At 45.5% G+C, this 16,208-nt stretch overlaps 1 protein-coding gene across 15 annotated transcripts in view; it reads right to left on the bottom strand.

Annotated features, from left to right (window-relative positions):
• AAK1 (AP2 associated kinase 1) overlaps nt 1-16,208 on the bottom strand; it is an 89,308-nt gene that overhangs the window by 25,705 nt on the left and 47,395 nt on the right. For 12 of the 15 annotated variants that reach the window (XM_075736728.1, XM_075736719.1, XM_075736721.1 and 9 more), the window contains exons 11-17: nt 15,981-16,135; nt 15,594-15,874; nt 14,553-14,756; nt 11,418-11,647; nt 10,638-10,795; nt 10,123-10,239; nt 8,273-8,368 (exon numbers count right to left, since the gene is read on the bottom strand). In XM_075736728.1, the coding sequence (XP_075592843.1) occupies nt 8,273-8,368; nt 10,123-10,239; nt 10,638-10,795; nt 11,418-11,647; nt 14,553-14,756; nt 15,594-15,874; nt 15,981-16,135 (1,241 nt within the window). Of the gene's footprint in view, nt 1-1,403; nt 1,460-8,272; nt 8,369-10,122; nt 10,240-10,637; nt 10,796-11,417; nt 11,648-14,552; nt 14,757-15,593; nt 15,875-15,980; nt 16,136-16,208 lie in introns of those variants that run through there. The other 3 variants (XM_075736722.1, XM_075736727.1, XM_075736734.1) reach the window with 2 other exon arrangements.

Raw genomic sequence — 16,208 nt, 5'->3', positions numbered from 1 at the left:
CCATGCAGTTAAATTCAGGATTTTATAGCATCAGAGGTTCTTCTGCCTCCAATCCAATAGATATATCCAGATTATTCATATGTAGACATATGAACAAGCCAGAGGATAAACAAGGTTAAGAAAAATGTAATCAAATACAAAGATATTTTATATCATACAACTCCTGAAGGACTCTCGGGAAGGGCTTTTACCAAACTCCAGCTGGGAAGCATGTGCTTTAATCTATAACTGTGCTCCCACATGAGGCTGCCTCTTGGAGGCATCCTCTTCCCCAGACAACCTACCAAAAGTCTTCCCGATGCTTTCCAGGTCACCAGGAAAGCGAGCTTGACGCAGGTTTGGGATTGATCTGACCATTGCTATTTCTTTTTTTGTCGGGCTTTCTACTTTGCCCATTTTCAGTCCTGACAGGGTGGCAGCACGTTTGCTACGGCTTTGCATCAGCTAGTAAGGACGCTGGCTGAGTAAGCAAGATTCATTAGCAAGTCTTGAGAAGATGCCTTAGCTTAAAAGCATACAGGGGAGATTAAAAAGTGCCCTATCAACCTTTTCCAGAGCTAAAGCCCAGACACATAGTGCAGCCTTTAGACAAATATTTCCCTTTCTTCCTCAGTTCCCAGTTCCTCACAGTAAGAAATTACTGACTGTTTCCTGTCATAGTCAGAGTAAGCAAAACACGTTGCAGAAAAAGCAAAGCAAGAGCCTTACAGCTAACAGCTCTCAGAGGCATCCCCAAATGGCAGATGCTGGCAGCTTCAGAGACTGGAAAAACCAAATCACTTCCTCCGGAATGAAAGCAAGAGCCTTTCCTCTGATTTGCACCAACACAAAAAGGAAGAAATGCCATTTAGTATCAGCAGAATTAACTACGGATTTATATCATGGGACAAGAAAACAAGTTCAAACCCCATGCGTAGGTTGAAGAGCACAGCTTTGGACAATCCAGTGAGAAAATTTTGACCTTCTTCTAGATCCCTTCTTTTCTAACACATGCACAAACCTGATTTTTCAGTTTTACAATTAGTCAACTCGCACAGACTTTGCATCTGCAACGCCGCCACTGCCAAAGACACTAAGTTGGCATGCTGCATTTATCCTTGGCAATATACCCGTTAAGCGACAAAGGATATGCAGAAAGCATTTTAAGAACTAGAGTTATGAAAAAAAAATATAAATCAAGAGACAAGGGAGACAAACGGGTTTTCAGTTAGAGCAGGCTATTAGAAAGAATAAAGATTCCTGAGAAACTTGCAAGTTAAAAAGGGAACAGAGGGCAAAACTATGTCGTAAGTTGGTAACACACTGAACAATCAAGATGCAACATCTCAAAGCCAAAGTAGTCCACCAGCCAGGCACCGCACACAGTAAGAACGTTACTCACTCATGTACTGTGGAGGAATAGTAAAAAGAAAGACAACTCAATAGAGCACACAGCAGAGTTCTTTTCTTCGGATGTCAACTGAGAAAGAAAGACAAGATTGTAAAAATCCTGACAAGTCAACTGTGCTGTGAGTGGGAGGGCAAATTACCAAGGTAGGTATAGATTAGTCACTCAGGAAGATTTCTGCCTATTGATTAATCAAATATTAAAGATTAAAGGAAGCCCTGCACGTTATTTGGCAACAGAGGGCTTTGACTAACCAAGGGAAGGCACTGGACTTTGATTTTCCTAATGGAGTTTCTGTGAAATGGAATTGTTTCTTATATAGCACAAATAGAGAAGGAAAAAACATAGCAATTGGCATGCTTTAAATACACATGCACATGAGTTTGTAAACACCATAGAGAATAGTAGCACAATATTTAACAGGGGCTCCTTAAGAGATCAAAAATCAAACAATTTTAGTTTAACTTTCAAGATCTCAAATATTTGTAAAATAATACCCATTTGGATCAAACTCAAAACACAGACAAGAACAACACTAGAAACTATTTACACTTATTTAGTTGGGATTCCAGTGGTCCATTTGCTTTGTTGCTCCAAATCATCAAAACACTATTTTGTACTCTCAGCTAATACAGCAATTGATTCATCAAGTTACTAGATGAGTAGTTCCCCTTTTGCATTGTCCCAACTCAAGATGTAAATTCAAATCATTAGTGCACATCAAGATGTGCTTGTGCATGTCTGCAACTACTTTATCCCAGCATATCATCTTGGTACAAATACAAATTCTCAGTAGAAATACAGTTTTTCTTTTACAGTTGTTACAAACACCCTGACATAGGTGGGCATAGTTATCTTCTCAGAATTTATGGGCCTGGGATAGACAGAGTTATGCTGATTAAAAACATTTCATCGAGTATTTTGTGCCAAAAAATAAGAGCCCTCCTACATTAGTAATAGCAGCCCTGTTAAAGCAGCTGAACTTGTGTTTTGACTTGTGTTTGAACTTCACAATCCTTCCCCATTTCCAGTTCTTCAATTGTTGCAATAGCCTGAAACTACCTCCAGCTCGCAACGCTGCCTTAGTGCCCTGCAGAACCCGGTTCCTGAAGGCCACACATTAGAACACAATGAGAAAAATCCAGTTTTGCTTAAAACTCCTATTTTTGAAGCCAATTATGTTTTGAGCTGGAATGGTGATCAGGGCCATGTATTTTTGATAGCTAACTCTAAAAACAGGCCAAGGGTGTGGACACATTTTGTTTTGAAATTGCACTGCAAGTTATCCACTTCCTTAGCCCAGATAAGCATCCTCTCGGGCTAACATAAAAAAACCCCACAAGTCCGTGGGTATTTTAAGTAAATAAAAAGACAAAAATCATCCTTAGAGTGCTATTTAAAAGCTTCAGAGAACTCCAACATGATAATGACTCTTTAATAAGCAAAAATTCTCAAAAATGAGAATCCAGTGTGTGCCTAGATGGCACAGGTGTGCTTTCTTGGCCCGTGTTTCCTTCCCCAGCTATGTCTGCATGTTTACTTAGCTGTGCTGGACATGGAATTCCTCTTATCTCTCTTTCTGTTATGGCCAAGACAATGTCGAAGAGGCCGCTTGCTGTTGCTGCTCTTCAAACAAATAACTAACTACGCTAAAGACACATTTGTCTCCCAGCTGCAGCTAAGATGCTGAATTATTGCAGGGAGTAAATGGTTGCATAAATTCACAAAAAATAATGTGGTCTGTTTTGAAAGGGGGTAAAAAAAAAAAAGATTGAGTCATTGTGCAAATACGGCATTGTACTCCTCAGTAGCAATGCAGACAGGCCACTACCACCACCCTGCACACACAAGGGCTCAGCCTGCACGTGAATCAGGGCAGCACAATCCACAGTACGGGGGAGTTTGTCCTCCATCCAGGAACAGGGAGGAGCAGAACTTCTCTTTCTCAGCTCTTACACCTCAGTGCTGCTGCTCAACAACTTCTCCTTGCTTGCTCTGCTGCCAAGGACCCACACCCACCACCTCATCTCTCTCTCCTCTTCTGCAGAGAGGAGTGGATAAGCCAGGACTGCTGATAACACAGAGTACCTGGGAGAACGACATTTATCTGGAACAAGAGCAAGAAGGAGACACCCCTGTCTCACCCCAAACCAACCAACCCTCAAACAATTGGGAAGGAATATTTTTGGCAGTATCTCAGAGGGCATTTCGCTGGGGCCACCCTTTGCTTACTCAAAAATTTGTTTATCTGAGCAGATTTTTCTAGAGTAAAGAGGATATATCTAAAACCTTGCCAGACACTAACCGATGTCTGAAGAGTGCAGGTAACTATGTCACATATGCTCTTGGTCAAACCTCTCATTAAATACTTCTGCAAAGCAGGTTTTCAGGATTGAGTCCAAAGTCCATTCATGCCAATAGACATGAAGTCAAAAGCAACCAAACCTACTGTACATAACGGGCTTAAAAACTCTAGACTTGGCGCTATTCACGGAACGAAGCCTCAACAACAAAGGGAAAGATCTGCCCTGAAGCTTCACAACGCAGTTTAATTTCAGGTCTCCAGAATGCCCTGTTCAAAATTCAGCCTCCCATGCTCACATGAGCTAAATTCATACTGAAGACATTAAGTAGCCACACATAGCAGAAAAATTACCATTCTGATCAAATACTCCATTATGATTAATCAGCAGTGAAGCCTGCAATAAGCTTATTAAGAAGAACTTGGCTCACTTTCCTACACATGCACAAGGAAAAATGTTTTCAGCATGAATATTTAATTCTCCCTTATTTTAACAGATGTTTTGCCATATTTTTACATCCCTCTTGCCACCTCCTCTTACTAGTTACAATTCCATTAAGAATTACAGCCATTATGCATTGGAGAAGGAGGAATATACTGAAAACCATTCCGCTTCCACTTGATTATTGTCCAGAGCTGGTATTTCTGCCTTCTCCAGGGTGCTATGTTACCTCTTCTCTAGAAGCACTTACTAAGAGTATATCACGCATCTCCAGTGCCATGATCCACGCAAACAGGATAGATAGTCTGCTAGAACCTGCTGTCTGAGGTTTATATTTGCTGTAAACATCTAACTGACTACACAGAACCAAAACCTACAAGCAAGCAGTCATACTTAAAGCCACATCTGGTGGCCACAGCTCCATGGCAGTGTGATCCTCCATCTGAACATATCTGGGCTGTCTGGGGATGCACCCTATGGCCATTTGTCGTGTGTTAAGCATCTTTTACTTCTTTCTTTGGAATCTGCGATAGAAAGGCTCATCTGTCCTTCTGAGCATACAGAGGAAAGGTGGGAAAGCCCAAGGAGGTCTTTGGTCAACATTCAAGCGATGCCCTGTGTACCCTCAGGTGCCAGCAAAGGGAAAAAGTTTGTGGCTTAAGCAAAAAAAAAAAAAAAAAAAAGAAGCAGCTGAGCTCTCAGCCAGACCCTCAGCTGTCACAGGTTTAGAGCACAGAAAGCTCACAAAACTGGCTCTGTATGACAAATAGGGAAAACACCAAATCAAAGCCTCACTTATGCCTGTACTGAAAGCCCTCCTGAACAACACTGCTCTTGTAACCAAGGGGTAAAGGCTCCCGCTTTTACTTCTGAAAGGACTATGCATGCTCCCAGTCTATAAAAAGACAGACGCAAAATGTTTTCAAAGCAATGAGATTCGCTATCAAGGTTTCCTCAGAAATAAAAATATTCCAAACAGAAAGTAAATATTTAGCAAGCATTCAAAGAAATTCAGCTGCTTCTGCACAAAACTAAGGCAGCTTGGATAGTGCAACTGGAGATGCTGATACACCAAGAGAGTAAAGTCAATTCCAGCTCTACTGACCCAAGGGGCACACCTAAAAGAATGCCTTTCACATGCAAGTCAGCACATCCCTCACGTCCAAGACCTCTCTGCTTGCTGTGGGGATGTTTCTGCACAGGTAATGCAGATGCAGAAGAACAAAGATGCCTCTGTTCTGCATGACAGACACAGATTGAAAACCTGAGTCCAAATCCAGGATTTTTATCTGTTCTATTGAGTTTACAAGCACAGACAACGCCTCTCAATTTTCAAAGCTAAGGATAAGTCCGTAGCTCTGGTCCTTGAAAACATTCATAAGCTCCTGGCCTCAAATTTTATGTAAAAAAAAAAAAAAATAATCAGAGATGTCTTTGCAGGAACCTGCAGGAAGCCAAACAAAGCCAGATCTCCTGCATGTCCTTACCCCCCCCGTTTTGCCCCCATGGAAGGACACCCACGGAACTCAATAGGGCCAGACACACACAGGCAGAGAGATTAGCAAAAGAAGGTTTAGCACCTGCCTGCAAAGATACGCAACCCATCAGGGAGAGATTTGTGGGACAAACAACCCGGTACCACAAAAACCGCAGACAACTGCTGCTCTGATTATTTGCACCGAAGGTCAGGGCTGAAAGGCAATTTCTCCGCAGTGGTTTCCATACTATAAAGAATTTCAGAGCTTCCCGCAGCTAAGGCTGTGACTGCTGCTTCCTATGGTTGTGCTATATCAAAACACAATAGGCAACAATGAAAACAACCATCTTGGTGTGCAACTGTATGCATTGAGCACACTGGCAGAGAATTAAACAGTAGTCTGGGCTGACAGGCTTCAAGTCAGGAAAACCAACACTTTCAGTAGCATTTGGGGGGCAGAGGGGGAACATGCAGTTGCTTGCCTTCTGTAGGTTATTTTCAAATTATAGCTGGGCAGGCCAGCTCCTGGCAAGTGCTCACATAGGGGAGAAAGCCTCTAAGTTCTGCTTCTTTTCTCAAACTGCAGCATTTATGAGTAAAATCCCTTTAGAACCAAAACACGTTTCTTGTGCTCTTTGAGCATCAACCAGAAGGAAGCAAGCTCCACACAGTTACAGGGAGAAAAAAAAGATTTCCCCCCCCCCCCCCCCCCCCCCCCCCCCGAACTGCTTAACTTCCCATGGAGAGATGCCATCTTTACAAGCACATCCCCTTGAAGCTTGGGTCCTCTACTGTCAAACCATCAGTGATTCACAGCTTGAGCTGAGGACATCCTTGTCTCTAAATTGGAGAGACATGGATTCGATGGATGGACCACGCGGTGGATAAGGAATTGGCTGGATGGTCACACTCAAAAAGTTGTGGCCAACGGCTCAATGTCCAAGTGGAGAACGGTGACGAGTGGTGTTCTTCAGGGGTCGGTACTGGGACTGGCACTGTTCAACATCTTTGTCGGCAACATGGACAGTGGGATCAGTGCACCCTCAGCAAGTTTGCCGACGACACCAAGCTGTGTGGTGTGGTCGACACGCTGGAGGAAAGGGCTGCCATCCAGAGGGACCTGGACAGGCTGGAGAGGTGGGCCCATGTGAACCGCATGAAGTTCAACAAGGCCAAGTGCAAGGTCCTGCACATGGGTCACAACTCCAGGCTGAGTGGAGAACAGATTGAGAGCAGTCCTGAGGAGAAGGACTTGGGGTGCTGGGGGATGAGAAGCACAACACAAGCTGGCAATGTGCACTTGTAGCCTAGAAAGCCAACCGTGTCCTCAGCTGCATCACCATCAGCGTGACCAGTGGTCAAGGGAGGGGATTCTGCCCCTCTGCTTCGCTCTGGTGAGACCCCCCTGCAGTGCTGTGTCCAGCTTAGGGGTCCCCAGCACAAGAAGGACATGGAGCTGTTGGAGCAAGTCCAGAGGAGGCCACGAAGACGATCCGAGGGCTGGAGCACCTCTGCTATGGAGACAGGCTGAGAGAGTTGGGCTTGTTCAGCCTGGAGAAGAGAAGGCTCCAGGGAGACCTAATTGTGGCCTTCCAGTACCTAAAGGGACTACAGGAAAGCTGGAAAGGGAATGTTCATCAGGGCACATAGTGATAGGACAAGGGGTAATGGGTTTAAACTAAAAAGAGGTAGATTTAGATTAGATGTTGGGAAGAAATTTTTCCCTGTGAGGGTGGTGAGGCACTGGCACAGGTTGCCCAGAGAAATTGTGGATGCCCCATCCCTGGAAGTGTTCAAGGCCAGGTTGGATGGGGCTTTGGGCAACTGAGGGTGTCCCTGCCCATGGCAGGGGTGGGACTGGATGGACTTTGAGGTCCCTTCCAACCCATTCTATAATTCCATGACAAGGGTGAGAGCTGTATCAAGCACTTGTTCTCTGGGGCTAGCTGACAAGAAGGGACCCATCACACACATTCAGAGGGCTTAGAGAAACTCCAAGACAAAAACATTCCCATATTCCAAATCCCACTGATTTGCAAATAAGCTTCTAAGCAGTTACATAATCTTGTGCTAAAAAGTGTTGGCTGCTGCAGTCAGAAATGTGAATGCAGGGAAAGACTTCTGAGTAGCACTGCAAAGTAAATGGAAATAGCTACCAACTGCATTAGAAAATTTTGCCACATCAGAAAGGGTTCTATGTTAAATTGTGCTTCATGAAGCACAAGTTAGTTGCAATAGACCTTGGAAGCCAAAAACCCCGACTCTTACGGGAAAGAAAGATTGAAATTGTGGTTTTTATTATTGTTAAAGTTGGAGATCAATCTGAAAATGGCTTCGGTCAGAACAGATAATTACTCAGTGGTTATTTTTGGCTTTGAACACTGAACCTTTAAGGACATCAGCATTGTTGGCATTAGAACCAATACAATAACCTTAGGGTCTGCCACGAAAACCAAGGGCTCTTGTGCTCAGCACCGCTCCCACATCAGGTAGGTATTAAATGGCAGAAAGCACTACACGTCATTACTACTGCTGAGTTCAGCAGAGCGTGTCGGCACCCAGCACCACTAAAGGCCCAGGATGCCAGGTATGCCTAGAAATAGAACTGGAAGATTAAAAAACGAACGACAAATGTCCCCCCTCCATAAACTCAGTTCTGGTTACCTGGCGTGTCGGATAACGGGAGAGGAATGAAAGGATCAGGCACAGTCAGAAGAGGAGGGCTAGCGTCCAAACTCAGAATGTCTTTCGTTTTTTCAGCTGGTAACCAGGAAAAGAAAAAGTAGTGAAACAGAGAAGAGAGAACAGCAGAAAGCATCGAGCAAAATCTCAGCACAGGCACAGGTCAATATTACAGAGCTACAGCCTGACAAGAACACACACATGCACACTCAGAACAAGTTTATGTTGCTAGTGAAAAGGAAAAAAACCCAAACCAACTATTACCACATGGCGCTCTAACACAATTTAGCCCACAGATCTCAAAACACTCCTTGAGGGGGAAGTACTATTATCGCGCTTTACAGCAGCACAAAAGGTGAAATGTCTTAACAAAGGACACACACCAGGCCAGCCCCCATGTTGGGCCTCTGAAATAAAAGATATAGCATCTTGCATCAGACATGCTCATGTCTCTGAGGAAAGAAAAAGGGCTAGAAGTGCCCAGCCCAGCGTCAGCACCAAGAGTTTCCAAGACACCTTCCTATGCCAAACCACAGGACAGGAGAGTCAAGGGGCACATTTTAAAGACAACTGCTAAAAGAATTGAACATGCTACAGCATCCAGAAAACCCAGAACACACAGATGCTTTGCAGAAGGTACATTACAGCCGAATCTGGAGCTGCTGCTATTCAACATCACTCCACAAAGGCTGATGGAACATCATAAAGTGTTCACAGAGCACTGAACAGCTGGACAAACTCAGAAAGCAACCCCCTAGAGCACTCTTGCATCACGACTTCAACTCTTCAATTCTCAGGTAAGAGCCAACAATACCAAGCTCAGTTATAAGCTCCTCTAAATCTCTTTTTATAAATAGAAATAAGCGTAAATGGATGTCACTTCTTGCCCCACAAAGGATTCTTCAATGTCTTCCCAGGACTCCTCTCACCAAGTGTTGGTGCGCTTCAGTGAGGAAGCATCAAACAGTTGCACTTGTCAGTGGTAACAACGGCTGCATAAGGTGGGGGAGAGGATTACCTGCATTTGGGGCTCCTGGAAGCAGTTTTCCACTACTGTGCTTGGCAGATCTTTGCTGCTTTCAGTGAGAACTGAAGCTGAAGAACTAGAAACAAGCAGCAGCACTCACCAAGTTTTTTTGTCATAGAAGGGGTTGCTCATGGCAGTACCTTGGTACCCGAGTACCAAAGGAGGCACCAGATGAGGTCACACATGCAGAGGCCTCTGCAAAAAAAGCTCCTCAGACTAGCCAAGGACTCTTGGCCTCTGGACCCAGACAGCATAGCCAGTGCAAAACTTCTTGCCTTCGCCATTTAACATGTCAATTATGAGACTAACTGCGCTGTCTCCTGAGGATTTTCCCTGCTCTCTGCTAACCTCCTCCTTCTGCAGTGGAGACATTATCATCTCCGCTCTGCTCCTCCTTCACACAGCCTAAACAACTGCAGGCAAGGAAAACCCTCCAGCATGTTCGAGTCCAATTGTCTTATTGCACACTAAATATTTTACTTTTAATTACGAGCTGCATGGAACTTCAACATGTTAAGAAGCTTTGCTTGTGAACTTAAAGGGGTCACTTAGTTTCTTCCCTCACCAAAATTCTCACCTCTGCCTATAGACGGTGTGTCCCATCTCTGCTACTCAACTGTGACAAGTAGCTGTGCCATTCCTGCCATAGCTGAAGGGCCAGCCCCATCCTGCAGTTCTCAGTGCCAAGGCCCAGCTCAATTTATGTCAGTTTTACAGTCCTTTTAAAGGGGCTATGACAAAGAGCTGCCATTTTTCCGCAGTGCTGTCCAGGGCATTGCCCTGTAGGACATATTCACAAACTCACCTGATCCAGCGGTGAAGGAAGAGCCACCAAAGGCATCTGCCTGGGCTGCAGATGAAGCCGGCTGGAAACCTGGAATCAAGTTCTCTGTGGAACTGCCCATCTTTTCTGGAGCTTTCCCTGAAACGCCAGACACAAATTTAGGGGACAAACTTCCATTCTGAAGATTGCTTACTTACCTAGATTTTTAGGACACTATTTCAGTACGTGACTTAAGCCCCTTCCTGCAAATCAGAACTTGCAGATGAAGCAGAGTTTAAACTCTGCTTCTGCAACCAACCAATCAAGGCCACTTTAAAAGTAGTGAGTACCTTTGAGGATCATGCTCATTTAATTGCAATTGCTCAGCGAAGAGGACAGAGACTGAGAAGGAAAATTGGAAGGATTTAGCTCTTACAGGCACAGAGGACCACAACAATATGGGAGCACCCCAGCAGCATCTGACCAAAAGCATCACCATTTCATGCCATCTTCTGTTTCAAGAGCAGGCTGGTAGTAAACCATCTCCATGAACCTACCGTCACCTAGCTTTGCAAAGTCCTTGTTCAGCAGCTCCTCAGCTGTGAGTTTGGAGAAGTTATCATCATCAAATGGATTCCACGTGGAGACATCGGGCGGGTTATAGACATTCTGCTGGGAGGTCCGTGGGGAGCCCGAGGGTGTGGTGGAAGCAGATCTGGATGTGATCATCCCAACCAAACATCAGTCATTAATAAACCATCTGAAATCCTCTGGCCAGCACTATGAGCTGGTCCAAGCTACTGTGTTGTAATTACTTCCTACCTAAAAACACTCAGCACAAGTTATTGTACTTGCATTCCCAGAAAGCTGGGACCAGTTAACCTTACCTACTCATAATCTGGTTGAGCATCCTGGTGTCAGGCATTAAAACAAGCATCATAAGCTTCTGCTGTGCCCATGTGGAGGTTTCCTGCCTGTAGACACTCTAAAGTGACCCAGCAAGTACTCCTGGGGAAGTGTTGATGCTAAGCAGTGAGTGTGAAGCACACACCAGGGCTATCGGTGGAACAGTGAAATGACACTAGCTTGTGTAACCCAGAGGAAGGGCCCTGCTGGCTTAGTTAAGTGCTCAGGACGACTTCTGCCCTTAGGGAAGTTTTTCAGCAACTTTCTGCCAAGCCCTAAATGTGGCCTTGGGAAGGCAAGGACTCATTTAGACCACAGAGTTTTCTGCCTACCTTCATCTCATAGCTTCACCTAGGAAATCTCTGTGAAGAGCCTCCTCTCCTCCACTCCCTCCCTCCACACCCTGTGACACCAAGTGAGCAGCCACTTACTTGGACTTGTTGAGACTGGCTTCAGCAGCAGCTGCCTGGAGGAGCTGGGTTGACTTGCTGGCCGGAACCCCAAAAACTGCACTGTGGGTCACGTCACTCAGAATCCTCCTGTGTCCTGCACGCTGTGTCTTGGGGGAGGATGGAGGGGTGAGAGAACCTAGCTTCTGCCCTTGCACTGCTGCGGGGGGTGTAGTTTGAGGTTTTTGCTGTTGCCTCATTTGTGCCTGCATCTAGGAGAGAAAGTAAAATGTTATGTCCTTATTTGTGAGCAGCAGCCATGATGAAAACACAGCTATATGCTGGAGGATCTGACCTTCAAGTCACAGATTGGGGATGGGGGGGGGGTGTGTGTGTGATAAAACAGGGGGGAATTTGCTGGTCCATAGTATTTCATGATTAGTATAAATGCACAAGCAGAGACCTTCTCTCCTGTCTATGGTGCAGCTCTGGAGGCAAAGCCTCTATCAGCGCTTGTTATTAAAGGCTAGCTGGTCTTGGAAACTTGCTCATGGGTAAAGAGGTTGAGATCCAGGACAGAGGTAAAAAAAGAAATCAGATAATATGAGTCTTCTCATATGGATACATAGAGTTGGGCAAGATGAAGAACAGATAATGTGTGATTGAGGTCAAATCCCTAAAGGAGTACAGGCCTTCTGCAGAAGTCTTGTGCAAGAAGCTTTCTTAGCTTTCTCTTAGGGAAGAGAAAATAAAAGAGAAACAAACAAGAAAGCAAGGACCACAGGAGCAACATTTGTCATTAAAATCTGGAGGAGAAAAACAGGCACCTTTGGTTTAGGTGTAAGCCAAGACAGCCCAGCTACAAACCCTTTGGAAACTTCAAGGGGTTTCCCTCAAACTGATCTTATTTTTCCATTACCTCAGTTTTGTGTTAAACTCACAAACCCATAAATACTTGAAATATTGTTTTGTAGTGATAAACATCAGTATCACCTCCAATTATGGGATTTTTCAAAATCTGTCAGTGAAATATCATGGTGGGATTTAAAAGCAGGAAAACCAGGATGCAAAGAGCAGAAAGCTGTGCATGTCACCTCCACTGCCTGGGCACTGGCTCCCTGTTCCCCACCCCGTATCATCCCAGGCCGTTTTCAAACAAGGAAGACAGATGAAAGACTTGGAAAGACCTAAAGAGGGCAATGAGAACAAAAAGTTACATCCCCAGTGTGGTGTTTAACTACAGCGGGGCAAGGCAAACAAGTGGTTAGCTGTCTTGCTTTTCATCTGGCATTTTCAGGCAGACTAATTCACTGCACCTGAGAAGCAACCTGACCTGACTGCTTCTAATGCACCCACCTTACATCTTGCTATATAGGTCACTGCAGAACGGTACATTTGGCACTGAGAAATAAAAAGGCAGCACCAAAATCTCCCCAGAAATGAATGCAGAGCTTATTAAGCTGAAGTCTTGCAATGTGAAAAGGTTCTGACAGGTCCTGGCATGGTATCTTCTGCTCAGAGACTCTGCTCTGCAGAGACCATGTCTCAGTATCATTTACTAAATGAGCCAACCACTGCTTTTCCCCTCCTGACTGCTGCAGGAGTGGAAAAGTGTCCAGACATGTCCATTCTGATCAGCCTTCCAAGGGGATAAGGCTAGTTTTCAATCCAGCTGATGTAATAAAATTAAGACTGTTTTTGTGCTAGTGAATCACAGCAAAAGCTCTTTAGAGGTGCACTTCAATACTACATTTCAGGCATTTGTCCTCCAAAAGGAACGGGTAATAACGGGCATCATCCAAGACCTGTCTGCATGTACTGAAAATCTCCCACCAATTTCAATAAACTGACTTGCCCCAGATCATTCAGCAAATCAGTAACAAGACCAGGAACATGACAGCTCCAAGCTTGCCACCTACCCTAATGACCAGCTTAGTGCTGAAAATTAATACAAAAGCAAAGGGGGTGAATTTGACAGAGCCTTAAGACACATCAGAGAGTACAGCAAACAATGCTTCCCTAGCATTGCTCAGGTCACTGGCAGACGGAGTTTATTAGTCAAATTAATTCCTGATGTCACTTCAAAGGGAGCACGCTCAAGAGATGAATTAGGTCCCAAATGACTGGCAACTCATGAACAAGCAGCACAAACTGACCCTTAGTTTGGACTCAAGTACTGTGTACCTGAAGTGGTTTGTTATCAGATACCGTTTGCTTTGCACACATGCAACCTGGCGCAGCAAAATAACAGGCAGCCTCCTCTTGCCTGGTGCCTGCACATGCTTTCTTTCCAACGCACAACTAGAGTTAAGGACATCCCTTTGAGTTCCCAAAAACAAGCAAGAGCGGATGGGATTGCGCAGGAATGAAATCAAAAGGCACAGTTTCCTCCCACATGTACTGCAGCGACACTTTGGCAACAGGGATCCTGCCCTCTGGCCCAGCTCCCCTGCCTTTAACGCCACGGACAGCTGGCTATTTCCCTGCTGCAGACAGCCATATTTTCCATTAAGTAAAGAGCATTTATTTTGGACACACGTTCAGATGATTAGTAAAGTGGATGCTTTATTTATTTTTAGATATGGTGCTTTGAAAAGTCTCCTTTCTGTAGTATTCATTAAAGAAAAAAGTTATCCCAATGCCAGAAACAACCAGTAAGGTTGCTAGCACCTTCCTCTGCATCAGAGCCCTGAATACGAGATGGAAGTTTTCCAAACAAGCAGCAACATAAAGTTCTGTTGCCTGGTGCCCACCCTGACATATGAAGTACAAATAATTTTTAAAAGAGTTTAATCACATGTCTTCCAATGCAGTGTGGCAGGGGAGGGACAGAGACAAGCTGCATTAAGCAGCTACTTATATCTTCTCATCTGCTTTCTACTCATCCTCTACTCATCTTCTTTCTATGGACCCAGAGCACAACTCCAGAGTCCAGCAACCCACTGGAAAGAGCAGTCCAAAACAACTGCACACATTTCTGAGGCAGCAGGGTTAGTGCTGACATCTGCCACTCAGTAATAACGAGCCAGCAGCCCCTAGAGCACCTACTGCCTGCGCTCTCTGGCTCCAAAAAGCCAGCCGCCCTGCTGGGGTGCTCCTGGCACAAAGGACCTGGCAGGAAAGCGCTTGCCAGTGCTCCAAATCCCGCTGCCCTGTTCCTTCTCCCAAGGCTCTTACCACTTGCTCCTGTGGTGGTGCTGGCTGGGCCACACTTTGCTGGGCTTGGGGCTGCGGCGGTGCCGGGGTTTGTTGCTTTTGCTGAACTGCTGTCACTGCTGTCTTCTGCTGCATTGCTGCCTGCTGGGCCATCATCTGCTGCTGCTGGTAATAGTTCTGCATCAGCTGCTGCTGCGCTGGCGCTCCTTGCTGCATCACTGGGAACTGGGAAACAACCAGACGTTGAGCCACTTGTTGCGCAGCTGGGAAACTGGAGTGCCACCGCCCGAACTCGGGGCCAGCCACAGGAATGGTTACAGCCACTGCAAGTGGCAAAGCAGTAATAGGTTGCGATGGCTCGGAGACCATCTGCAAAGGAGTGGTGGAAAATCGCCTTCTGGTCTGTCATTAGGTCCTTTCTGTGTTATGCCTGCCCATGCAGGGCTCCCGCGGCACAGACCATCCTGTGGTCCCAAACTCCTTTCTCCATTTTTATCAATTCTAAACCTTTCCCCACGATAGGAAGATTTACTGTCCCTTTGCTTCATCTCTTAAATATGCTTTAGCAGAGATCTGTGCTGCTATAAACACCTCAGTTAAGCACATGACTGTCATCTAGACACATCCTGTCTAACACATCATGTGTTCACAAGCCTCCCCATCACCACAGTCTACCACAAAACCCGACCTGAATCTTACATGCCAGGCTTCTTTGTGTCACAAAGAGAGCAGAAGAGAAATTGTACCCCTCTGCTCATCACCTGAGCGTTGACCTCAAGACCCTGAAACACTCTCAGAGCTGTAAAATCCTAACCAGCACTACTTATTTTATGTTTGTAGATGACAAAACTCTCTCAAGGTCTTCCACGTTGACAGTTAAAAATGCCAGCCTTGCACAGCAAAAAATCTTGCTAGCTAACTGGAGACACATTGGAAAATGCCTAAAAACCGCACCTCTCCCCGCAAAAAACAGGGGACTTACCATAAATGCAAAGATACAGTCTCGCAGGAAGATACAGCCGCACAGGAAGCATGCAACAAGCACAACCATGTACACCTTACCTGCTGAGCTTGCATCATCTGCTGCTGCTGGTAATACGCAGCCTGTTGTTGCTGCTGCTGCTGTTGCAGAAGCTGCTGCTTCAAGAAAAGCTGCTGTTGATGCTGAGGTGTGGCTTGGGGCTGAGTAGAAGGGACTTGGGGCTGCGCCTGCGAGGCCTGCTGCGGAGCTGGCGCCTGCTTGGCTTGTGGCTGTGCCGGAGTCTGTTGAGGTGCTGCTTTTTGCTGGGGGACACTTGCAGGGAGCGAAGGCTGACCGCTGCCCAGGGCAGCAGGTCCTGCAACTGGTAGGAAAAATAAATAAATAAATAAAAATACAGCCCTGTTAGATCAAGGTGAACCAGAGCCCTGCAGTACACAGTGCCCAGCAGGAAGAAAACAGCGTTTCACCTTGCGGCTGAATGGCTGCTTGAGTGGTGGGTCTCTTCCTAGGCGTCAGGGCTGGCTGAATGGGTAAAATTCCAGGGTTGGGTTGCGTCTGTCCTGCTTTAGGTCTCTGGCGGGGTGCTATGGAAGTTTCTGTTGTAGGGATGGGATCTGTCAGTCTATAAAATAAGGTAAGGAATACAAGGAAGAGAAGTAAGAGCAGAGTCTTTGTTCATCTGATAGTTGGTGCAT

This window comes from Balearica regulorum, chromosome 27, assembly GCF_011004875.1.
Source record: "Balearica regulorum gibbericeps isolate bBalReg1 chromosome 27, bBalReg1.pri, whole genome shotgun sequence".
Lineage (NCBI taxonomy): Eukaryota > Metazoa > Chordata > Aves > Gruiformes > Gruidae > Balearica > Balearica regulorum.
The sequence above is the reverse complement of the archived record's forward strand: the minus strand, read 5'-3'. Positions and strand labels throughout refer to the sequence as shown.